General features: G+C 43.7%; 1 protein-coding gene across 2 annotated transcripts in view; it reads right to left on the bottom strand.

Annotated features, from left to right (window-relative positions):
• The window catches only part of AGO1 (argonaute RISC catalytic component 1), a 49,228-nt gene extending 24,768 nt beyond the window's left edge, over positions 1-24,460 (bottom strand). The window contains exons 1-12 of one of the 2 annotated variants that reach the window (XM_006867530.1): positions 24,226-24,460; positions 17,908-18,091; positions 14,761-14,881; positions 14,110-14,291; positions 13,573-13,709; positions 13,223-13,357; positions 13,003-13,090; positions 12,221-12,368; positions 5,934-6,053; positions 5,522-5,644; positions 5,255-5,388; positions 1,174-1,358 (exon numbers count right to left, since the gene is read on the bottom strand). In XM_006867530.1, the coding sequence (XP_006867592.1) occupies positions 1,174-1,358; positions 5,255-5,388; positions 5,522-5,644; positions 5,934-6,053; positions 12,221-12,368; positions 13,003-13,090; positions 13,223-13,357; positions 13,573-13,709; positions 14,110-14,291; positions 14,761-14,881; positions 17,908-18,091; positions 24,226-24,250 (1,582 nt within the window). In that variant the 5' untranslated portion in view covers positions 24,251-24,460. Of the gene's footprint in view, positions 1-1,173; positions 1,359-5,254; positions 5,389-5,521; positions 5,645-5,933; positions 6,054-12,220; positions 12,369-13,002; positions 13,091-13,222; positions 13,358-13,572; positions 13,710-14,109; positions 14,292-14,760; positions 14,882-17,907; positions 18,092-19,038; positions 19,071-24,225 lie in introns of those variants that run through there. The other variant, XM_006867531.1, reaches the window with a different exon arrangement.
• Between the last annotated feature and the right edge of the window lie 407 nt (positions 24,461-24,867).

The following is a 24,867-nucleotide window of genomic DNA, read 5'->3' as shown; positions in this document are numbered from 1 at the left end:
TGAATGTGAAGCTGATGATGTGCCCTGTAAACTTTCACTCAATCCAAAATAAAAACATTTAATTAAAAAATAAATAAATAAAGGCACGAAGTGACTGGCTTACATGGTTTCAAGATGGAGTTTAGTTTAAGAGTGTGTAGAGGAAGATAGAGTCCCCACTAAATAGTTTTTATCTTGTCTATAGATGGGTCTGGTAAAAAGAGATGGGGAAAAGATTCTTATGATTCAACAGTGACTGTTATCATGACTGAATGCGACTGTCACAATTGTAAAGGTAGAAGTTTTGTTAATAAAAATGAGGGAGTAGTTAATCTTACAGTCCAGAAACAGAGGACCCTGGGGCCATCAAGGGAGTAGGGCACAAGTGGAATATGGGACCTTATCCAGAGAAGCGGCAACACCAGAGATGGAGGCAGAGATGGGGACATGGAAAGAGGGAGCAGCTGAGGACTCTAGATTCATAGAAAGGGAGGGAATGAGAGCGGTCAGGAGGCAGACTTGCAGAATGTGCCCTTTTGTGGTGTAAAATATTATATATGCCTGAGTGTTTAAAAAAAAAAAAAGAGCTAAAATGAATAGAGAGAAAAACTGTTAATTGATGGTACATGGATTATAATCATTGTAATGAAACCAAGTATATGATTTGTTGAATGCAAAACTGATGATCTGCGCCGTGAACTTTCACTCAATTCACAATAAAACTTTAAAAAAAGAGAGAGAACAGGGTAGTAAGTAAGAAGAAGAGAAAGGCTACATCTTTGAGGCAGAAGGAACGGAGAGGGAAAATAGTATAAAGAAAGGAAAAGAAAAGAAAAGGGGGAACCTCTCAAATAGCCCAGGCAAAGCAACATGAACAGAACCACTACAATGTCCTGACAGAGAACAAACTCCTACGGACAGGAGTCCAGCCATGCCATCCTTCTAAATGGCCCACCTTTGACCCAGCCTGACATTGAAATCAGCACACAAAGGACCCCAGAAAATGTTACTGAGAGGGGGTGAAACAGGTAAGCAGGCTATGGGATGACACAATGGCTCATACAGACTGATATTCCTCGTATAAGCGGAGCACTAACAGTTGTGGCCATACCCACGAATCCCCAGGAGCTTCCAGTGAGCTGCCCTAAGAAGAGTCCCATCAACATTAACACTACTGTCCCATAAGAACTGTACCATACACTGGCGTCTTCCCTGGCAGGATAACAATAATGAGCTGCAGCCCTGAGTAGGTGTTCTTGAGATGCCGGAACATGGGCTCCACACTGTCTGCCCCCTGCGCATATTTGCAGAAGCAAGGCTGGCCTTGGATGGGCATCCCTGCATCTTTGGAAATCTTCCGCAGCTGGTCCGTGAAGTTCCTGCAGCATAAGTATGGTCATGATAGGAGGTGGTTAGGCCAAAGTGTAATACCTCTGACCAAATATCTGTATCTTAGATGCTCAGAATATTGACAGGTGATGAGGGAATCTAAGATAAAGGAGACACAAGCACAGCTAGTGGAAAAAACACACACATAAATAGTTTAGTAGGTCATGAAAGAGCTTACTGAGTGCTCAATGGTACTAGCAGAGAGCTGGGGGAGCCCAGAGAAGGGACCTGTGAGAATTCTCAGGGTCCTCACCTGACTCATACAACACTGATTCCTATGCTCCATTTCATGTCCTTAGCAGTAGATAGAAGCCTAAGAGGTCGGCTTCTCTGCTCAAAATTTTAAAAAATGACATTCCTATAGTGATGACAACACAGGAGATGGAAAAAATGAGCCCCCTTCCTCTCTTACTGGCTCTTTGAAACTGAGAACCAATTGCTTAACAAGCTTCTTTCCTTTGGATTTAGGGTTTTACCCTAGGAAACGAATAATGAGTTGGAAGAGAGGGTGCATGTATGAAGATTAAAAAAAAAACAAAGCTCCATAAATATACTAACAGAATATACCAATAGACTGAAATGAGCAACAGGAAATTTAATTTTTTTAAATCCTGCATGTAGATTAAAACCAATAGTGTACAAATAGAGTAATGAATGCCCATTATGTAGGAAATAAGGGTGACAGGTTTGGTTGTTATTACATAGCATATAAATATCAACATGACAGATTAAATGTAAAATCCAAAATCATTTAGATGACAAGGTTTCAAAGGGTTTGTAGAAAAATTCCATTATCTTTTCATTCCATTTTTCCATGAACCTTTTGAAGTCCCCTTATGTGTTTATATATAAAAATGCATAAATAAAATATGAAAGTTACAATAATGTATGAAAGTGGCTGTTATCAGAAAGGAGGAAAAGGACTAGGATGAAAGCTATAAAAGAACTTCAAATTTATGTGAGACCCATTTGTAAGGCATAGATGAGAAGGAGGGATAAATGGCAGTAAAATCACTAGAACAGAAAGAACAAGAAAGTTTACACACTGTGAAAATGTGACCAACATCACTGATCATTATATCTAGAAACGAATAGGAGTGAGTTTTGCCAAACAATCACGCTCACTAGGCTATAGTCACTTCTTTACATGGACTTTTCCTCCACAACTGTAAAGGTCAAGCTACATCTAAAAGCTTTGACAAATAAGCACAGAAATACTTCCCTGACAGTCAGACTGTGAAAATTCTGTTTTTGTCAGTTACAATATCTAAAGATACATATTTTTAAATATTATTATTTCCTTAAGTCATGTTATCAAAAACAAGATACTTTTCTTTAAAAAAAAATTTTTTTTGTTCTCTTGAAAAACAAGTTCTCATGGTTTTATAGTATATGTCTTTTGGGAATTAGGGTTTGCAGCATGAGAATGAAAAATTGGGAGAGGTGAAGGAGAAGCATTAAATTACACAGAAGAGAGTATTTTTTTAAAAAAAAAAAAACCCTGCCTATTTATTTGTAACATTTTTTTACTTTTTTTTTTTAAAGGTTAAAATAAATATGACGAAAATCAGGGTGATAGATACACAGGTGTTAATTATAGCTCGTGCTTTGGTAGAAAAACAGTAGTTCTTTCATTTCTCTGGTGTGGTGCTGTGGGTTAATGCACTGAACTGCAAAACTGTATGAATTACAAGTTCGGAAGTTCAAGCTCACGAGTTACTCCTTGGAAACCCTATACAGAGTCGCTATGGGTCAGAATCAACTCAACAGCATTTAACAACAAAACAACAATAGCATAGCTATCAAAAGAGTCAGAGTGTTACAAGATACAATATCGGACGTCTCCACTACAAAGAAAATGGTATTCCCAGTTTTCTCTCTACTGGCAGATCACACTTGGGATATTAGGGGGAGCAGTGTTGGGGGTCACAAAGTGTGCTGAGAGATGTCTAGGATGAAGAAGTTCTCAAAATTCTGTCCTAAATGTGATATAGCTGAAATAATAAGGCTTCTTTAACTAAAAAAAAAAAAATGTGAGGGTTGAACTTAGGTCTCCCTCATTCATTCCCAACTACCAATTTCTCCAATTACATAGCCACCTTCCACACTTTTCACCCTCTGTCAATGGAAAAACACCCTTCCCCTGTGCTCTGGATCCCAAGCCTTAATACACACTTAGGAACTTTGCTCCATTTACTTCCTAGGTGTTCTGGGTCCTATTTTCAGTCATTTGTCCTTGGATAATCATATCTATTCTCATGCCTGAGGATTTCACTATCTAAGAACCAAACATCTAACCACCATCAACACAGTTGTAAAAGCCACATTATTTCACCCTGAATTTAGGGGTCAGTGGAAGAAGAGGGTGTCTTAAGAACTAAACCCTTCCAACTATGAGAATGTAAGCTTATCAGTTGCTATGCCCCAAAATGTCCAAAACTAGTGGATTATGTCCCAAAATAAATGGACAGAGAAAAGAAATGGGAGTAAGAGAAGCACCCAAAGAAGAGGGTTACTCACAATGTGATTAAGACACCAAGGGGGAGAAGTGGAACTTCAAGGGAGCCTTTCTGATATTACTAAGAGAGCAAGCAGCCTGGCCTAAATGGAGTTAAAATCCCAAAAGTCTAAGAAAGGACATAAGCGCCCAGTAAGAGAAAGTACACTTGTGATTGTGGTGGTTGTATATGTGAGGCAAGTAAGGAATTGGCAGGAGCAGGACAACTATAATCCCCACTTTCCTGAAGGCTGCTAGAACTAATATTTACAAAAGCCCCAGGACCAGATGAATCCAATCAGGCATATTCTTCTACTGTCCTTGTCAATGTCCAAAGTGATCAGCTCCACTGACTCTTCCTCATCCCCCAAATGCTGACCCCATTCCAGATCCAGAAAATCAGAAACCCACTGCCAAGCTGATTCCAACTCAAAACATCCCATAGGGCAGGGTAAAACTGCTCTAATACTCCACAGGGTTTCTGAAAACTGCAAATCATTATAGAAGCAGCCAGCCTCATCTTTTTCCCACAGAGCAGCTGGTGGCTTTGAACAAGTGGCCTTGCAACTAGAAGACCAATGTTTAACCCACTGTGCTTCCAGGGCTCCTTATAATCTTAATAAATTGTTTTTTTAAAAATGCAGGGGAAGGAGAGGTGACCGTTTCCCCTACTCATTCATTAACTCAACATCATTCCCCCCACAAATTTGTTTCTCTAAATCATTTGACTGTATTTGTCTCACTGCTGTCACCTACACCCAGTCCCTCAACCACAGGTGGTTACAGACCATTACAAGTCATGTTCACCTAATTCGGGTCACTTAGATCCACATGCCGTACAGGACAGCTCAGAAGACCAACTGAATAAACTATTCTTTTTTGTTTCATAGTAGGAATACAAACTTTGAAGCTTCAGATCTGATTTGGTCCCACCTCTAGACACGTAACATGCAAACTCTGACCAATTACTTAACCTCTTTGGACCTCAGTCTTCTGAAAATGGATATATTATCATCTATTCAATGTGAAGATGAAATGAGAGACTATACATTAAGTAATTGGTGCAATGTTGACATAAACATTATAGTCATCACTACTAATAATTACTACCGCCAATGATAATAATTACAACAGTAATATAACTCAGGCCTCTCTAAGGGGATTCCAGTCCTGAACACATCATCTCTGACACAGATATGGCAGCTCCTGACTACAAACAGTAAAGGGACAAAAAGAAGTTTGAGTCAAAAAAGGGAAAGGGAAGCAGAAATTCAAGAAATCACAATGAGTACACTACAGATCAAATCTGCCCCCTGGAGATGAGAAGAGGCAAGGCAATTCTAGAGTCCTTCCCACTCTTCTACCCACACTACTCCCAACCCTCCTTACTTGAGCACCTCTTCTCGACACTGTTTCTGGGGTGCGAAGCAGGCGATGGCCCAGACTTTGATCTCAATCCCATTGTAGAACTGTTTGCCCCGCATGTCCCAGACACCCTGATTGGGTGTGGCAATGGCTCGGTTCTAAGGATAGACAAGAGGGGGCGCCCAGGTGAGCCTCAGTAGAGCCAGGTGCGTAGGGGAGCTAAAGCCCCTGCTATCCAACCCAACCTCCCCATATACCCCAGAGATGTTGTCTGGCCCTGACCCTGCTCACCCGGCCGCCGTACTGCAAGATAGGCGCCGGCAGCACTCGCCCTGTCACCTCCGTCATGTCATCCTTCACTTTGATCCCAAATTCCTGGATGTAAGGATCTAAGTTGTAGCTGGCATTCTTCATCTGTAAAGCAAAAGAGAATCTCATGAGAGCAGCCGTATGGCAATACTATCCACCCACTGGATTTCAAAGAGAGAGCCTTGAAGAAAGGCTGTGGGTGCCAAGGAATAGCCCTGGAAAGGGGGGAGAGATTAGGAGAGTGGGAATGGACAACACAAAGAGGTCAAGAACCAAGAGGAGCCCCCGGCACTAAACCCAGACTTTTGTTCTCTTGAGGGTTCTTATGAGGCAGAACATCTACACTACAGAGTTCCCAAAGACTGGACATGCATCTTTCTGCAGCCCCACTGACCAGGCGACTGATCTCCTCCTGTCTGTCTGGCGCCGACCTCGCTGTAGCCTTTATCATAGTCGAAGTCTGGTTGTCAGTCAGTTTCTTGATGCATCGCTGCCCAGCCACAATGTTACAGACCTGAGGAGACAAGAAGGACTGGTAGCTCTGGCCTGAGTGCAGTCTACCCTGAACCTACAACCCCACAGTAACAGAAGAGGCCTTGGCTATCAGTCCTGGGAAAGAGAACTGTAAAACCCCTTCTGCATACATACAAATATTCTCCTCTTGAATTTTACTTGATAGGTAAGTTGGGAAATATTCGTGTGCAATATGAAAGACAGTACAGCCACTTCATGAGGAAGAGTCTGAGATCCAGAGCCAGAGCAAGGCTCACATTCTGCCACAGTCATTTAATTACATGACTTTGGGCAAACTAGTGTTTCTCAGCCTGAGGTCTTATAAATTAAATGGGGATGGACAGTAAAAATCTCTTAAGGTTGATGGGAGATTTAAAAAAAATAAAGTGCTTAAAGGATTGAATACAGTTTTAAGACACAGTAAATACGAGTAAATTGTAGCATATATAAACTATTTACCAAAGGACTCAACATAGAGTTCTCCAAATACTAAGGCCTCATTAACTCAATATAGACAAACTGGATTCCTAAAGCAGTAGGCAGTTCTCCAATGAGAACTACATCCAATGAAGCTACATCCTGCACCCTACCAGGAGGACTAGGCATAGCTCTAAACTCTTGAGCTTAGTCTACAGAGATCACTGTTTCAGTTGGCCTAACATCAGTGTAAGGAACATTCCGCCCCTCAATTTCTCTTTTCCAGGCCCAGCATAACACTGAGGAGAAGGCTTTCAAGCGATGTACAAGACTCCCATCCTCTAGTATACTGTATTCAGACTGTCGTGAACAAGAAACCTTATGGCAGAGTAGAGAAACTTGTATTTGAGATCCAACTTTATCATTTCTAGGTGATGCCACATTGAACAAGCCCCTTAAACCACTCTGAGATGTAACTTCTCTAATCTCTAACATGGGAAAAACACTAACTGTCTCATGAGGTTGCTCTGAGGATTTAGACATAATGAAATGTGTAACTTGCTCCTGTAGGGCCAATACCCTGTACGTATTAGTGCCCACCCTAATTCTCAGAGTTCATGCTGAACAACAGAAGTGGATAGATCTCCTGCCTTTAACTTTGTACTCCAAAAAATACTCAAAATAATCATTTCACTTAATGAAAATCCGGACTTGTTGAAATTTGTAAGGTTGTGCTCTTGAAGACACCTGGAATTTGTAACACTCTCCATATAGATGATTTCAGAATCAAAACTAGCAAAAGACTAAAGCAGGGAGGACCCATCAGGACCTTGTCTATCTTATTAAGTCCTAGCACCAAGAAGGTATATGATACACAGATAGTAAGAACTCGATATATATTTGTTAAATAAACAGCAGTAGAAATCATGACTAAATGATTTTTTTCTGACACTCTCAATGGTCTGGATGACCATTTAAGGAAGACATGGAAGGGAGGCACTGGCTAGCACTGGTTTCTAACTACAGGAATGAACATAATTTCTATCATTTTTCTGCTCACAATCCTCTAATGAGTTCCTATTACCATCAGAACAAAATCCCACCTCATTGACTCTGAGTGGACTAAAAATCCCACAGCAATGAAGCAGCGAGCAAAGCCCTACAATGTTCAATAGACTTCTGTGAACCCGGGTGAAGACCTGGTTGGCCAGCAGTGTGGCAAGACCTAGGGACTCTTGGGTCCAGAGTCAGTGACATAGCCACAGAGGACTAGAGTGGAGAGTGAAGCATCCAGCTGATAAGAAGAGAGGACATCTGCACAAGAACACCCACACTTACAGATAATATTCACTTGACCTGGCTTCAATGACTGGATGATCAAAGCTCAACCAGAAGAAGAAAGAAGAGGAAAAAAAAAGCATAATCTGATACAATTTGATGAACTTGACCTACACCTATGGATGCAGTAGCTCAAAAGAGGGAACAAATCCTTACAGCGAGGATCAATCCCACCCCCTCCATACACAGTGTAGACAGGGATGGTCAACTTGGACACTGGCTACCCAAAATGGGGGTGGGGTGGGGTGCTACAAAGGCAAGAAGTGACTGGCTTATAAGCTTTCAAGAGGGATGCTAGATTCATAGAGCATGGAGGATGGTAGAATCTCCACTGAGTAGTATATAATCTGTCTAGGCAGGACTAATGAAATGAAATCCGGATGGATCTCTTGTGATACAATAGTGAATAATTGTTATCTGGGCTGCTTGTGAGGGTTGGAATTGCAAAGGTAGACATTTTTTAGCAAGGAACGGAGTGATTAACTTTTCAGCCTAAAAGAGGACGTCCCTGAGACCATCAAGGGAGAAGAGCAGAGAATGGGACCCTACCCAGAGAAGCAGTAATGCCTGAGATGGAGGCAGAGATGATGACGTGGAGAGAAGGTAGTGTTGGGGACTTTAGACTCAGAGAGGGAGAGGGGCTGTGTGCTGATGACCAGGGGGCAGGCTTGCAGTGTATACCCTTTGGTTGGTTGATGATGCATGGAGGGGATTGTAACCATAGCAATGAAATGATATACTATAGGATGAATGTAAAACTAATGTTCTTCCATGTAAACTATCACATAATTCACAATAAAATATTAAAAAAAAAAAAATCCCAACCTTGCAGTTAGCAGCAAAGTATACTATTTGTACCACCCAGGGACTCTATTTGAAAACATACTGTGGCAAGGGTAAGTCTTAAAAACACTGTGCCTCATGGCTCAATTATCAGTTATGCACTAGATAGGTCTATAAGGGAGAACAACAACACTATTGAGATACATACATTATAGAAGGGCCAATCATTTGAGATCAAAAGGGCAGCATTTGACCAAAGACAAAGTTCAGAGGGGTTGGAAAAGAAAGAGGAATGGAAACAAGACACACAGGGAGGAAGTATTGGATATGTGAAGTCACATTAAGGAACTGCAATCAGTGAGATGAAACAAAGTGTGTGCAAGACTAATGATCTGCTCTGTTAACCTTCACCCAAGTCACAATAAAAAGTTAAAACAGCACAGTACACTAACGAAAGAAGTCACAAAGGACCCATGTTGTATGATTCCATTTATATGAAACGTCCAGAAAATAGATTACTAAGAAAAAATAGATTCCTAATTTCCAGGGGCTGGAGGGGGTACAGGGCAATAGGGGAGAGTGAACTGATGGCTAATGGGTCTGGGCTTATTTTGTTGTTGCTGCTAAGAGACTTGGAGTTAGTTCCAATTCATAGCATAGTTCTGTTATATAAAGTTTCCATGAAGTAGCTGGTAGGTTTGAACTGCTGACCTTGTGGTTTGCAGTCCACTGCTGATCCTACAGCAGCACACCAGGGCTTATTTTACGGGGGACAATAACGTTCTAAAATTAGATTGTGGTGATGGCTGACAAAACCCTGTGAATATTTCATTGAAAGCCTTAAAAGGAGCTCTGGTAGCATAGTGGTTATGAGTTGGGTTGCTAACCTCAAAGTCAAAGTTCAAAACTAACAGCTGCTCTGTGAGAGAAAGACGAGGCTTTCTGTTCCTGTAAAGATTTGTAGCCTCAGAAACCCTATTCAGAGTCATTATGAGTCGGAACCGACTCCTTGGCATTCCACCACTTAAAATAGGTATATTGTATAGGTTATGAATTATACCTTAATAATGTCACTTTCAAAATACTCTAGAAAATCATTATTATTTTTAAAATAAATTGATACTAACTCAAAAAAAAAAAAAAAAAAATCCCCAAATCTCATCTCACCAGATACTGGAACCCTCACACATTGGTGGTTAACTGTAAAATGGTGCAGCCACTTTAGGAAACAACTTGACAGTTCCTCAAAATGTTAAGCATAGAATATGCTTGATGACTCTATTATTAGATATAGACCCAAAAGAAATGAAAACATACATCTACACAAAAATTTATATACAAATGTTTAAAATCAACATTATTCACAATGTGTAAACAACCCAACCAACTACCAATTGATGAATGAATAAAATGTGGCAACACAAAAGAATATTATTGAGTTAAAAAAAGACTGATACATGTTACAATATGGAAGAATCTTGAAAACATTACGTGAAGTGAAAGTAACAGTTAAAAAAGTTCATATATTGTATAAATTCATGGTATGTCCATTAGATTTCAAAATAGTCCTAAAAAAAAAAATCCACCTACCCATGATAATCCTGTATGTTTGACCCTGCACTTCTCTCCAACAATGTTTTCTACTACATTTCCACTATACACTACATGCCAGCCAATATGGTCGATTCCTAGAAAAGCTCCAAGCTCACTGCTGTTTCCGGGTCTCTGTACTTGCTATTTCCTCTACCTGGAAGGCTATCCCCTCAGGTTATTTACAAAGCTAGTTCTATCATAATTTAAGACTCAGCTTAAATGTCTCCTAAAAGAGGCCTTCCCTGACCACAATAATTAAAGTAACTCTTAACATCCCCTTCACTCTTACTTCTATGACTTTAACCTGTTTATTATTGTTTTGTTATGAATATCATTATTATTATGAATTATGTTCCCCAAAAAGACATGATGAAGTCTTAGCCCCTATTATCTATAAACATGGACTTGTTTGGAAACAGGGTCTTTGAAGATGTTATCAGTTAATATGAAGGCACACTCCAGTAGGGTGGGTCCCTGTCCAGTATGAAGGAAAGCTTTATCAAAGAGAAGAAACACAGAGAACAACAGGGAAGAATGTGAGGACAGTGTCAGAGATGGCTGCAGATACCAGCCAAAGCCTTGGGCTTCCAGAAGCTGGGAGAGACAAGAAAGGATCTGGAGCCTTCAGAGAGAGTATGGAACTGCCAATACTCTGAATTCAGTTGGGTAGCCTCCAGAACTGTGTGCCAGTAAGTTTCAGCTCTTATAACTCTCCCAGTTTGTGATACTTTGTTATGACAGTCCTAGGAAACTAATACAGTTACTCCCCATAGCACTTAATCACTACTTGAAACTATCTTATTTACTTATCAATTTATTGTCTATCTCTCCTTTTTAGAATATATGCTTGAAGACAGCAAGAATCTTGCCAATCTTATTAACCTGCACCTAGAAGGCATATGATACACACATAGTAGGAGCTCAATATATATTTGTTAAATAAACAACAGTAGAAATCAAGATAGAAGTCCTTACATAAATTATTCACATTGGGAACTATCATTTAAACAGAAGTGAATTTGCTAAAAAAATCTCAATTTGCATTTTACCTAAAGCCTATCAATTTTGCTGGGATTGTCCCTATGAAATTCTGTTTATACTTCAGAATATATTGTCTTCATCCTACTTTCTGTGCATCAGCAACTATTCACTAAAATCCAAGTTTTGGGATTTGGGGATCTATTCTCCCTTAGACCTAACTCCCTCTGCTTAATTCTGAAATCCCAGAAGCTCACAGAAAAGTTTGGTCCAGCTACCCCACTCCTATTGCCAGAATAAAGTAATAAAGAGTAGTCTAGGCCAGTGCCTCCCAAACTTTAATGTGCATATAATTCACCTTTTGGGATATTCTGCAATTGTAATGATCTCCCAGATGAGTCTAATAACCGCCCAGAGGCTATACTGATCCACTGGTCATACTCTGAGCAAAAAAGAACTAGACAATGAGGACATTAAATGGTAGTTTGTCATTAAACACTTTGGTTATCATATACCAAACCAAATACAGCACAATTACTCTGCCTTTGTGTTCTGTGTCTTAAATAGCATTATTATTCTTCCCTTGTTGCAGGATTTCAAAGATCTGCTGAAGTTTGTAAAAGTATGCCAATCTTAGGGCTAACTTTTTTTTTTTTCCAAAAAGAACACACTGATCATTGGAAAAGTTGTTGTTGTTAGGTGCCATTGGAGAAATAAAGAGTTTACATTATAGGCAACATTCATTTTCACTTTCTGTAGAATATGTTACACTTCTATCTCCATCACATTTGAGAGACTCTGCTCCAGAGAGCACAGAAAGAGGAATTAAGAGAAGAACAGAAGTGTGGGTATCTGAAATCTCTGTCCTGGATAAACTAATTACTTATTAAACAGTAAAATACAGTTTGCACAGAGAACATTTCATAGAGTTAGTTCACATCACTCAGAATGACACTTTTCCAATAAGGCTGAGACCTCAAATGGAAGAACAGACCTCAGATGTTCAGTGTGTAGGTACAATGTCTGTTCCCCAGCCCAGCCACTACTTGGCAGCCTCACCTCTAGGGGCAGGTAGGTATGCTTTTGTTCCTGGCCAACTTGCAGGCAAGGCAGGTGGGGATACTTGAGCTGAAGGTTGTATTTCTGCTTGAAATACTGCGCCACTGTGCACTCCACAGTCTGTCCACTCTCCAGCTGCAAGGGAAACCTGTTTGGGGGAAGGGAAGGAGGTATCACACCCACAGCCAAGGGAAGCCCCAGACTTTGTCTCTACCCAGTCTCTTCTCTGAGCTCTGCCACTCATGGAAAGCAGGCAATATAGAGCTCCCAGGGAGAAGCCAAAGATACGAGAGGCAAGTGCCACAAAGGTCAGGACCATGTCTAACTCATCTGTATTTCTAGGGTTCAGTATAAATCCTGACACAGAGTAGGTACTCATAGTGCAGAATGATAGCCTGAGGTCAAGAAGAGGAATGGAATTCGTGAAAGCTTCCCAAAGGTCAAGCCCAGGGACCCAGATTTCTTTTTCAGGGAAAAGAATAAACTGAGAGAAATTCTAACATTTACAGAAGCAGAACAGGAATAAAAGTAACCTGCCTGTTCTATGTAAAGGTCAAAGAAGGAAAGGTGGAAGACCAAGAAGGTAAAAATGGTAAAGAGTAACAATGGAGTTGGGAAGGTTGGGAGACAGATGTCAAATTACCATAGCTTACCTTTAAAGACAAGACCAGTCCAAGGCTCACTCAGGGGCCAATAAAGTAGGGTTCAAGGAAGCAGGGAGTGTTTAAAATCTCAGCCCTGCTCTATAAACAGGTTATGGCTTAGCAACCCTGGCAACTTACGTCTGATGGCTAGCAGGGCGGCGGGTAACATTGCACACACGGTATTTCCTCTTCATCTGTCCACAGTGGGTCACTTCCACCTTCAGGCCTGGAATACACACATTTTGTGTCAGAGTTGGAATAATGTGCCCACACTTGGCCTTCCCCCTGGACATATCCCAAGGAGATTTCCTCTTAGTGCTAAAGAGAAAACGGTGCTATTTCCCTGTCTGATCCTCACCCTTTATCTCCTTGGTGAAACGAACACGCTGCGAGTCGGTGAGAGGCTTGGGCTGCTCATCTATGTTCCTGATGTCCAACACCTCACACATGAACTCAATCACCGGCTGTGCTTTGTAGAAGGCAGTGGCTGAGACTGTAGGGACAGGACAGGAATCACACAGCTCAGGTTCTGTCTTCTAGGATAAATGAAGGCACTGCTCTTTACACCCTCTTCCTTACAGGGCAGTAGAATAGGGAAGGCCCCAGGGAGATAGGGATTAGACTAGGAATGTGGTTGCAGAACTGGGAGGGACAGGCTGGAGGGACTGGACTAGGGGTGCCCCTGGTTCCACAGCTCTCCCTACTCACCATCAATGTTGAGCATCATCTTCCACATGGCAGGGCGCACAGACTGGTGAAAGCCGAACCAGACCTCGCGCCCACCCCCCAGCGGGTGGTAGTAGCCCTCAGGCGGTGAGAAGAAGGAGCGGCCCACAGGGGTGTACCTGGCAGGGACAGACAGAGAACTGGTCCCTCGGGCACAGGCCCCCACCCTGTGAGGCATCCTGGGCACAGAGGAGCCCTGGCCTGGAAGGCAGGACACCAGAGCTTTAATTTCAGCTCTGATCTTTTAGTGGTTGTGTGACCTTGTACAAGTCTCTACCCTTTATCTGCCCTGTAGCGACAGATGGGTTAAGGCTCAAAGAGATCTGAAAGGGGCAGGGCCAGGGTTTTAAGCCATCTAAAGGTATATGCACAGTTGGCTTGGCACATGGTAAGAATTAAAACACTCTGTTTTTCAAAGACACACAGTGAGACCTGACTATGTACTCATATTCATGACTCGCCTCCTCCCATAGCAATTCTGCCACCATTTGTAACCTAGATACTAACTACAAGCAGTACCTCATGGATGCCAGGTGCCTCATGGCTACATCCAGGGCTTGCACAGACTCCAGAGGAACAGGGATCTGACCGCTGACCAGGGCCTCATGCAGCATGCGCCAGCTCACAATGGCTAGCCACTTGATGGAGACCTTAAAGATTCGATCCTTCCCTTCCCCAGGGATTGTCACCTCAAAGTCCACCTTCAGGGAGGTGAGAAAAAACAGTGAAAAACTGCCATTTCTTTCAGACAATCTAACGTGCCCTGACCTACCCAAATGCCCCATCCTATGGATTTGTCAAGAATCTGCTCCTTGAACTGACAAGAGTCATAATGAGGACTCCAGAGTACATCCTGCCCCTTAGCTTCCAGACACCATCACAAAGTGCTCTTGAAAGGAGTCCCTATCATCAGTCTCCCGTGACTCACTGCTTCTTGTCCCTTTCAATCACACCCAGCAGAGAGTTTAATCTCAATCAGCTTGGAAGGGAGCTAGGCACACAGGAGGATAAATAAATAAACGTACTTACCCCACCCCACCCCTGGTCCCTGAAAAACCACACACACACTTTCTCTGTACCAACAATGGACTACCACAATCCAAAAAGGTTTACATGAACTGTGTTCCACCCCAGGTCCCTGACACAGGCCTAGCATGATTCCAGTCTTACCCGTTCATTGCCAATGGGCAGTGCTGTGACGGTGTAAATGTTCTTCTTTCCATCATACACAGGCTTGCGATCACCAAAGATCTGAGGCTTGAAATGCTGGACCATGTATTCCACCACTTCCCTGTGGGGGAGAGGAATGGCCTGTAGAAGCTGAGAGACTACCACTTCAAGCTTTTGGAAGTAGTTTTAAGTCTAGGCAATGTCCCATCTACTACTTTAACTCCATTAACAGCTACGGTAATTGCATCTATGCTAAGGAAGTGCTTCTCAAACTTCAACATTCATGTGAATCACCAGGAGATCTAATTAAAATCAGATTCTGATTCAGTATATCATGAAGGAAGCCTGACATTCTGCATTTCTGACAGGCTCCCAGGTGATGCTGGGTTCTCAGGTGACCCAGACTCTAAAGGAATTAAGAGTAGATGTGAATGCCTTCTAACCAGAGGAGGCTGAGGGGGCAAAGGGCTTAACCCCAGGCAGTGTTCAGTATCAGGAAAATAATCCAATCGTCAAGCAGATAAGCAAAATTAGATGGGGGAAAGATCTAACCTAGAAAAGAAATAAACAAGAAGAACCTAATCTCTTCCATCTCTCTGAAGGCCTTAGTCCTTGGTGATGGTTGTGAGTCATTGCGTCAGTTCTGAGGCTGTTAATCTTCATAAGAGCAGAAAGCCTCATCTTTCTCCCATGAAGCAACTGGTAGATTTGAACTGCTGATCTTGCAATTAGCACCCAGCTTGTAATCCATAACACTACTAGAAGACCTGGTGTGGCGCTGTGGGATTAGCACTGGACTGCAAAGTCAATTTGAATCGCAAGGCCAGCAGTTCAAGCTCACCAGCAGCTCCTTGGAAACCCTACATAGGGCTTTACGGGTCAGAACCCAACTCCATGGCACCTAACAACAACAACCGGACTCCTTAGTCCTTATTACTGCTTTCCCTCTCTATTAACATCTCTATGACTTCATTCCTGTCCTCTTCAGCTGGACCTTAAAATGTCCATCTACCCTTCAAAATCCAGCCCATCCAACCGATCTGATTTCTCTACTTTGTAAACTAAAGCTCTTGAACACTACTGGATAAAAACACTCAAAATACAGACTGGAAACAACTGACAGCACACAATTTCAAACCCAATTAATCTTCAGTAATATCTAGCAGTCTTTTTCATGTCCTTCTCTTCAGAGCCCATTCCTACTTCCCATCAGAAAGTAACTCTAATATCTCTGAAGAGAGTAGAAAGAAAGGCCACTCTCAACTTTCCAGACATATACACACACACTCATCTTTTTCTTCTTCTTTCCTATCATCATTGAAGTATCCTTTCCTTATATAATTTTTAAAGATAAGAAAGTAAGTTCAATTTTATGCATTAGAAATAGAGTTTAAAATTAGACAAAGATATAAATTTCTATCATATATGAAAAAATTTGACATACTGGATTAGTACAGGAATGGTGAACAAAACCTCTGATACCTTGGCTGATGATATTAAAAAAAGCATTATCTCAAATTTTTAAAAAATATATTGCACCAGCAATTTCACTATACACTCATGTATATATATATGATACATAAAAATGTATCTATATATAATAACATTTAACAGTTTCAATTTGTAGCAAATTTACATGAAACCTAAATGTGGCTCAATAGATTTATTTAAAAAGTTATAACGCATCTAATTCGGTAGAATTCCAAAGAAGCTATGCAAAAGATTAAGGCAAATCTGTATGTATTGATAAATATTATTCTCTAAAACATCTTTTTTTTTCCAGTGGAAAAAAGCAAGCTGCAAAACAAGGTGTATAGGATCCCACATTTTACAGGTTTTAAAAAGTAATTGATGTGATGTTGTAGGATCAGCACTGGACTTCAAATCACAGATCGGCAGCTCAAGCCCACCAAGCTGCTCCTTGGAAACTGAATACAGGGCTGCTATGAGTTGGAACCAACTTGAAGGCACTTAACAGCAACACATATACATATATCCTAACCTAGGTATAGAGAAATCTCAGGAAACATACTCAAGATTATTAACAATGAATAATAAATTAACAACGAAGAGGTACTGAGGGACAGGAAAGCAAGGTAGTAAGGAGAAAGTTTTCATTTTGCAAATATTTAATGTTCTTTTTTTTTAACATTGTACATATATAGTTTTCAAGTAACAAAATAATTCTAAAAAGAAATATTGCTTTTTGTGTCTAGGACTAATCCCAACAACTTTGTGTCCTGTAATGTCCTTGTCAGCAAAAATACTTTATTTTCATTCTTCCTCTCTCTATTCTATACCTTTAACCTCTCCTTTGCTCTTTCTTCTCAATTTATAAACATGCCCTTGTTTCACTTCCAAAATGTCTTCATTAATTTCAACAAATGTTCAAATTTTCAAGACACCCCTACAAGTCTTCTCTAACCAACATATTTCCTCTCTTCCCACTTCACTTCACTACCAAACTTCGGGGAAAAAAAACTATCAGTAGCTCTTACTATTCCTACCACCTTACTTTCCACTTATTTAACACATTGTAGTCAGATTATGGAGTTCTGATGTGGCACGCTGTAGGATAAGCACTAGTAAGAATCAGTTTGAACCACAATGTTGGCAGTTCAAACTCATCAGATGCTCCTTGTAAAACCAATACGGGGTCACTATGAGTCAGAACCAACTTGATGGCACTGAACAACTATAACCCTAATGAAATTGGTCTCACAGGAGCCACTTATTGGTCATGGTTATGTGCCGTGGAATCTGTTCCGACTCATATCGACCCTGTACAGGGTTTCCGAGGCTGTAAATCTTTACGGGAGCAGAAAGCCTCATCTTTCTACTGCGGAACAGCTGGTAGTTTCGAACTGCTGACCTTACGGTTTGCGGCCCGATTCGTAACCACTACACTATCAGAGCGCCTTAGTGATCTCCTAATAGCCAAGTCCAATAATGTTTTTTCAGTATTTCCTTACTTTACTTTTCTGGCATCTGAAAAGACAACCCGTTTCCTCCTGAAAAGCTTTCTTAGGACTTGGTATTATCTCCCTCTTGGTTTTCTCTTTTACCTCTCCCACTCCTATTTCAAGATTCTTTCACTCAGGAAAGAAAAAATTCCTAGGTTTGGGTGCTTAGATGTGGATCACTTACCGGTTGACTCTGCGGGGACACTTATCAGGCTTGATGTCCACTTCGTAGTGGTAGACGTCGATCTTAGGGATATCCACCTCAAAGTAATTGGCCAGGAGCTTGATTGGTTTCCCCACAGTGCCAATGCCAGGACGGCGAGGTGCCTGGAACACCTGCTGCAGGGGGGGCAGGTAGGCGCCCGCAGCTATAAGACAAAGAGCCTGGTGAGGTCAGAGTCTGGCAGCCTTCTCCTAACCATGCTGATCAGAGAAGGCAGCAGCTTCCTAGAACAGGAACAGGAGAGCATAAGGGAAGCCTCTTTCCTGTCTAACCAGCTGAAGGCTTCCACTGGTTCAGACACCTCAAGTTCATTCTTCCTCTTTTTTAAAAATAACTTGTCAGGAAAATTATACCTGTTGTCTATCTTAAATTCATCAAGTTAGGTAAAGAGGCTAAATCTGGTTCCCAGTAAATAAAACCTTTATCTTCTTTCTACGTGATTAAGGTTCTTGCCTCTACCAGGTATCTAGCAGAAGACCAAAAATGCCCTATGCTCTCTGCCATCCAGATTTTCTTCTCACTGATCACCATCCTGGATGCAAAATGGCATCAACTTTTAATGCACCTTTACAATGGAGGCAGGAGGAAGAGCCAAAGGAAGCCAGGTTAGAGTGGGGGTGGTGTGGCATTTGAGACAGGATTAAGGCAACTAAGAGGCTAGGATGGGAGAGAGACAAAAGGAAAAAGTTAGAAAGGAGGCTGAAGTAGGGAGCTAGAGGAAAGGGCAAAACTAGGGGGAACCACAATAATCAAAAAAAAAAAAACTTGAATTGGGAGCCAGGGGAAGGAGAACAAGGGGTTAAGGCACGGTTAGAGTTGGGAATTGGGGCAGAAAGCAAGGCTACCTTGGAGGATACTAATGAAGAAAAAGCCTTACAGGGCGGGCCACTATGACTCAGAATCCATGACAATGGGTTTGGGAAGGAAAGGCAGAAAGTAGAATATTGGATAAGGAGACACTGGATCTGGGAAGGAGAATACAAAAATTTTATATTCCCTTCAGCTTATATTCAGCTGCTCCCTTCACTTCCCACAGCTCCTTCCACCCATAGGGCCCAGACAGTAGCGGAAAGGGATCAATTTCAAGACAGAGGGGGCCCTTGGGAAGGGGCTAGGGCGGGGCCAGCTCCTACTCCTTTCTTGTCACCATCTGGTTGCTAAGCCCAGTCTTATTTTTCTAGCTTGAGGGGAAAGGGAAAAAGGCAGAACATTGCTTAAGAGTAGTCTTTGTCCTCAACTACCATTGTCCGGGACAGTAGAGGACCGGGCCAGGTGGGTGGGGAGAAGGATAAACCATCTTAAGAGTTTCTCTTCACCAGTCAGCCAGGCTGGGGGATGGGACAGATCCACAACTGGGGGGTCAGGAGGAGGTCAGAGCCATTTAGGGGAGGGGCACACTTCTCAGGGCTAAACTGCTCAAGGCTCCCAACCAACCACCTGTCAAGCCAGGCCCCACTCTGAAGACACAGAAATAGAGGCTGAGGGGCGGGAACAAGCAAGGCCTTCGGAACTCAGCTGTATGAGGAAGTAAAAGCCTAACTACTAGTATCTGGCCATCTACCCCAGAAAGAGCTGGACAGAAACTGAACACAAATCCACAGTCAGACAGACACAGACACACATGCCCATCACACATATCCAAATACATACACACACAGACCTAAAGAGCTTACACTGACTTAGACTGCAAGTTCTTCAAAAGCAGGGACTTAGGAGTCCTGGTGTGGCACTATGCGTTAATGCACTAGACTACAAAGTCGGTGTGAACCATGAGGTTGGAGGTTCAAGCTCACCAGCTACTCCTCGAAAACCCAATACAGGGTTGCTATGGGTCAGAATCGACTCCACTGCACTTAACAATCTGTTTTACCTTCTTCTGAATACATGTTTGGGCTTTGGGAAAAAGGTATCACCTAGAGCTGGGGGGATGGGTGGAAATGATGGGGCATGAAACAGATACTTTAACCACAAAGTCTTCTCTTCCATCCATATTAGAACGACACCAGAGTTCGTTAGAACATGCTCTTCTCCAAGAATGCTTTAGGAAAACAGGAGAATCCCTAACAACCCCTCCTCCATCTCCAAACTTGGGAAAGAAGGGAGAGGTGGCAATCTCTCCAATCCCATCCCCCAGCAAGCCTTACAACTGTACAGTGCTGCTCCTCCCCCCACTAACCCCCCCACCCCCAGCTTTTAGTCTGAGAAAAGGAGACACTTCCCTTCAGACCCAGACAGGGACAGACGGCCACTTTGTGATGCAGATGAGGGCCCCAGCTAGAAGACAAAGCTTGGGCCTTGGGGAAAAGGGGCGGGGCCCTTCCCTGCAGACAGGAGTAAGAAGGAGGGGCCCTGAAAAGGACACTCCCCCTCCCCCATTCCCAACTGGCCAAGAGAAGGAAGGTAGTAATAGAGTTGAAAGCCCTAGCTCAGGGATTCCTTCCCAGCAGTTCAGAGGCCCACATACCTCCCAAGGAGCCAGACTGCCTATTTAAAAATCACAAACTCAGAGCTGGGTTGGTTAGCAGATAAGCAAAAACTAACAGGTCAATCTCTCCAAAAAGAATTTGTCCACACATGAGAATACACAGATGATGAAATATTCACACATGTGCTTTAACCCACACATAAGTGCTTTAATCACACATGAACATGATTCAATTCAATTAACAAACATGTACCATGTCAGGGTCTATGCTAGTCACTTGCTGGTTTCAAGATGTATCAGATACTGCCTCTGCCCTCAGGAGTATTCAATCAAGTACATTTGCTTGGAACATATCTGGGCACAGTTGGCACGCCTAGGCATAAACCCAGTGAAGCCAGCAACAACACTTTAGTTTGTGTGTGCCCTTGGACCATTTCAAGGCATTACCCTAACTTCCAAGAAAATAGTCTGAGCCTGGGAAGAAGGCAGTTATGGGGTTCTTCCAGCTAATTTCAACTGCATCCTTTAATGCAGCAAAGCCTGCCCCACTAGGCTCTTCATAAGGTTACAGCCAACTCCAAACACCAAGCTTTGTTCCCTCCCTAGAGCCTTTCTTACAACAAGCAAAAAGGGTAACTTCTTCATCACTTCAGAGCCTACTAGGAAATCATCAAGATAAAAATTATCAGCAGTCTGGTGCTGGTACTGGTGAAAGCTCTCAAAAATCCTCCTGGACCTCGGTGGCACACACCCTCTAGCTTACAGGTTGTTGCTAACAGGATCCAGCCTAGAAAACCAAGAGAGCTCCTGAGATTGGGAGAGGTATAAGGGAGAGCAGAAGTAGTGACCACTGACACTGGTTGTTTTCTGCACTCTACTCCCATGTGAGGTTAGCCCAGGACAGGGCACTGTATCCTGTATTGTTCTGCTGTGCATAGGGTCGCTAGGAGTCAGTACCAACTCGCTGGCACCTAACATAACAACTCCCGTACCCAGGAGTCCTGGTGTGGTGCTGCAGAATAATGCACTGGACCACAAGGTTGGTTTAAACCACAAGATCAGCGGTTCAAACTCACCAGCCACTCCCCAGAAGTCCTATACAGGGTTGCTATGACAGGCTTAACAACAACAACTCTCATACCTTAGTGTCACCAGACTTTCCCTAAGGTTGTTTTTGTTTAGGGGAAAGTAGTCATTAAGAACTTTTTGAGTGAATGGATGATTTGAGTGAGCTTGTAGGTGTTATTTCCTTGAAGGGGGAATGTTTGATCTAAAAGACAAAGATCTTTCTACCACAAAAGTAAATCTTCTTCCTATCCCCAGACCAAATGGAAAGAGGTGATGAGAGGGGACCTAAAGGATTCCAGGGCCCAGATTGTTACTCCTCCCATCACAGGGTAAGGGACCTAGGGCAAAAGAGGCCCAGTTCCCTCTAGGTCATACTGGTGAGTCTAGTCTTCTTGGGGAACCCTTCCTCCATTTCTCCTGTTTTTCTTTTCTCCTGCTTGTGTGTGAAAAAGACATTAGCCTACATCTGAGGCTCAGAACACAAGAGTCCTGGTGGTGGTGGTGATGTGCTGTGGACTGAGTTCTGACTCATAGCGACCCTGTACAGGCAGTACAGGTTTCCAAGGCAGTAAATCTTTATAGGAGCAGAAAGCCTCATCTTTCTCTCACAGAACAGCTGGTAGTTTCAAACTGCTGACTGTGAGATTAGCAGCCCAATTTGTAACAACTATGCTACCAGAGCTCCTCAGAACACAAGAATGGTGGCTAAAATCTCCCACCCTGGTCTACTACCCATTAGCTAGCAAGGCAACCTAGAGTCTAATGACTCTGGGATACAGGAGAGATTAGGCTGTCACTGCAAGAGGCATTTGAAAGGATTGTTGTTGTCAAATTAGTTCTGACTCAAAGTGACCCTTGAGAATAATGCACTAAATCTCAAGGTCGGTTTGACCAGCAAGGTCGGTGGTTCAAACTCACCAGCTACTCCTCAGAAACCCTAAACAGGGTCATTATCAAAGACTCAAGGGCACTTCACAACAGTTCAGTGCTTATCTTACAGCCACACCAGAATTCCATTGTTGTCACTGTTGTTAAGTGCCAGTCTCATCCATCTGATAAAGCATTTCTTAGCCTCTGGGAATGAACAAGTGAGTGAGAAAGGAACAGGAATGAGAGTGACTAGAAGTATGTTGTTGTTAACTGTAGTCAAGTAGGTTTCAACTCATAATGACCCTGTATAAGGTTTTCAAGAAGCAGATGGTGTGCATGAACCACCAACCTTGCAATTCAACTGACTTTGCTTTCCAGCGCATTAACCAGCAGTACCCAGAAATTTGCTAAAAAGGCAGACAACTGCTTCCAGGTGGCCTTGGTCCCTTAGTAACACCTTTCTTTTCTAAGGCCTATTTTCAAGGGTGGACCACCCCTACCCCAAGACATTGCTTCTGGCCCAGTTTTCCCTTTTCTAATGGCAGAGGAGGAGTCCTGGTGTGGCACTGAAGGTTAATGCACCAGACTGCAAAGCTGTTTGAATTGCAACGTTGGTGGTTCAAGCTCACCAGCTCCTCCTAGGAAACCCTATATAGGATTGCTTTGGGTCGAAATCGACTCAACAGCATTTAACGACAGGCACATTGGCAGGTTCCCTTGAACATTTTTAGCAAACTGTGACTGAAGAGATTTCAGAGCCAACTGTTTTAAGATAGGGGGAAAGACCACTTACATTGGCCCCAGCAAGGATAAAGTTAAAGAATGCATCCCATCAGCTGGCTCCTTCTTCCTAGCCAAACCAGGACCAGGAAAGTGGGAGACGGATCTTGGACAGCCACACCCCCATTACATCGAGCAGTCCTTTCCAGCGGCTACCTCCGCGCATGCTCCAGCGCCTCCACTTTGGCTCCCCAGACTCACTTGGTGGAATCCCGGGGCTGAGTCCCCACCCAACGCCCCCTGACCCTCGCCCCCGCATCAGGCCAGGCTAGGGCGGAGCTCTCGGCGAAGCTCTGGTGCCTTGCCCCTGAAACACTGTTAGAGATTGAAATATGTCCCCCAAACTAGGTTGTGTAAATCCTAACCTCTTGGCCTCCGGTTATAATCCCATTTGGGAATGGGCTGTCTTTGTTATGCGAATGAGACAGGATTAGTGTAGGGTGTGTCTTGAGTCAATCTCTTTTGAGATAGAAGATGAAGCAGAGTTGGGGGAAGAGACATGCCAAGCCACAATAAAATCGCTCTGGAGCAGACGCTCCTCTCAAGACAAGGATCTTCCTCCACAGCCGACAGAGAGAGAAAGCCTTCCCCTAGAGTCAGCACCCTGAATTTGTGCCTCGAAAACTGTGTGAAAACAAATTTGTTTGTTAAAGCCATCCACTTGTGGTATTTCTGTTACAGCAGCAGTAGATAACTAAGACAGACACTAACCCAGTCCAGCCAGACTGAGCCCCCGCCTCCGACATGCGGCAGCTCCAGGGCCATCTGTGTCGCCCCCCTCCTCTCTGGGACACCTGGAGCCCGCCCCCTGCCACCTGCCGGGCCTCTCTCTAGGCCTCCTCAGACCTACTGGAGTCCTTGAGTGCGATCAGGCCCTTCTCCAAGATTACTTCTCACTCCCAGGACTGCAAACAGCCTCCTTTTACAAACGACCCTCATCTTATAGCTCCCTTCACAAGGGTTTCTCTCCCGGAACTGCACACAGTCCCCTTCAAACTGCCCCCCCACCCCAAATCCCATGAGAGCCCCTCTTTGCTCACTCAGGAGCCCTTTCCTCACTCGGAAACCCCGTTCCGCACGCGGGAGCTCGCTGGTCCTTGGAGCACACACAGCAACCCCCTCCTGGGGGCCCTTACCTGCTCCCGAGGGTCCCGCTTCCATCCCATATACCCGTGCGGAGGTCAGGCGGCCTGGAGACTTTGGAGTCCAGCGCGAGGGATCTAGGTACCCTGCACTCTCGCTGCTCGGACTCCCGGGCCGGGCTCGGCTTCTCCCCGAAGCCCGGCCGCTCGCGCCGCCACCCCCGCAGCCTCCGTTGCCGCCGCCGCCGCGGAGGCTGCAGCAGCTCCCCCTTCGAGCACCCAGCCAGTTGATAGTGCGCAGGCGCGGCCGCCAGGCCCAGGGGGCGGACGGGAACGAGTCAAGCGGGGCGCTCCGACGGCAACAAAGGCCAACGGAGAGGGGCGGGGGCACCGGGGACCCGAGGCAGCGGCCCCTGGCGGTCAATAGTTGTCGTGCAGCCCAGCGGGAGGGCTCCGGTAGAGGCGCCACGAAATCCTGAAACCGTGCAGCGGTGTTAATGAGGCTGGAAGGCCCACCCCCATAGCAGCCTCCGGCCCTGTACCTATACCCCAAACACTCCCCTCAAAACTTATACACAGGCCCGCTTCACACAGGACCACACACACCTTACAGGGACCCCACTTCATACATAGGTCCCCTTTACATACTCAAGCATCCCATCATCCAAGAGCCCTGCCTCCCACCTCTCCTCCCAA

The sequence above is a fragment of the Chrysochloris asiatica genome, unplaced genomic scaffold, assembly GCF_000296735.1.
Source record: "Chrysochloris asiatica unplaced genomic scaffold, ChrAsi1.0 scaffold00106, whole genome shotgun sequence".
NCBI lineage: Eukaryota > Metazoa > Chordata > Mammalia > Afrosoricida > Chrysochloridae > Chrysochloris > Chrysochloris asiatica.
The sequence above is the reverse complement of the archived record's forward strand: the minus strand, read 5'-3'. Positions and strand labels throughout refer to the sequence as shown.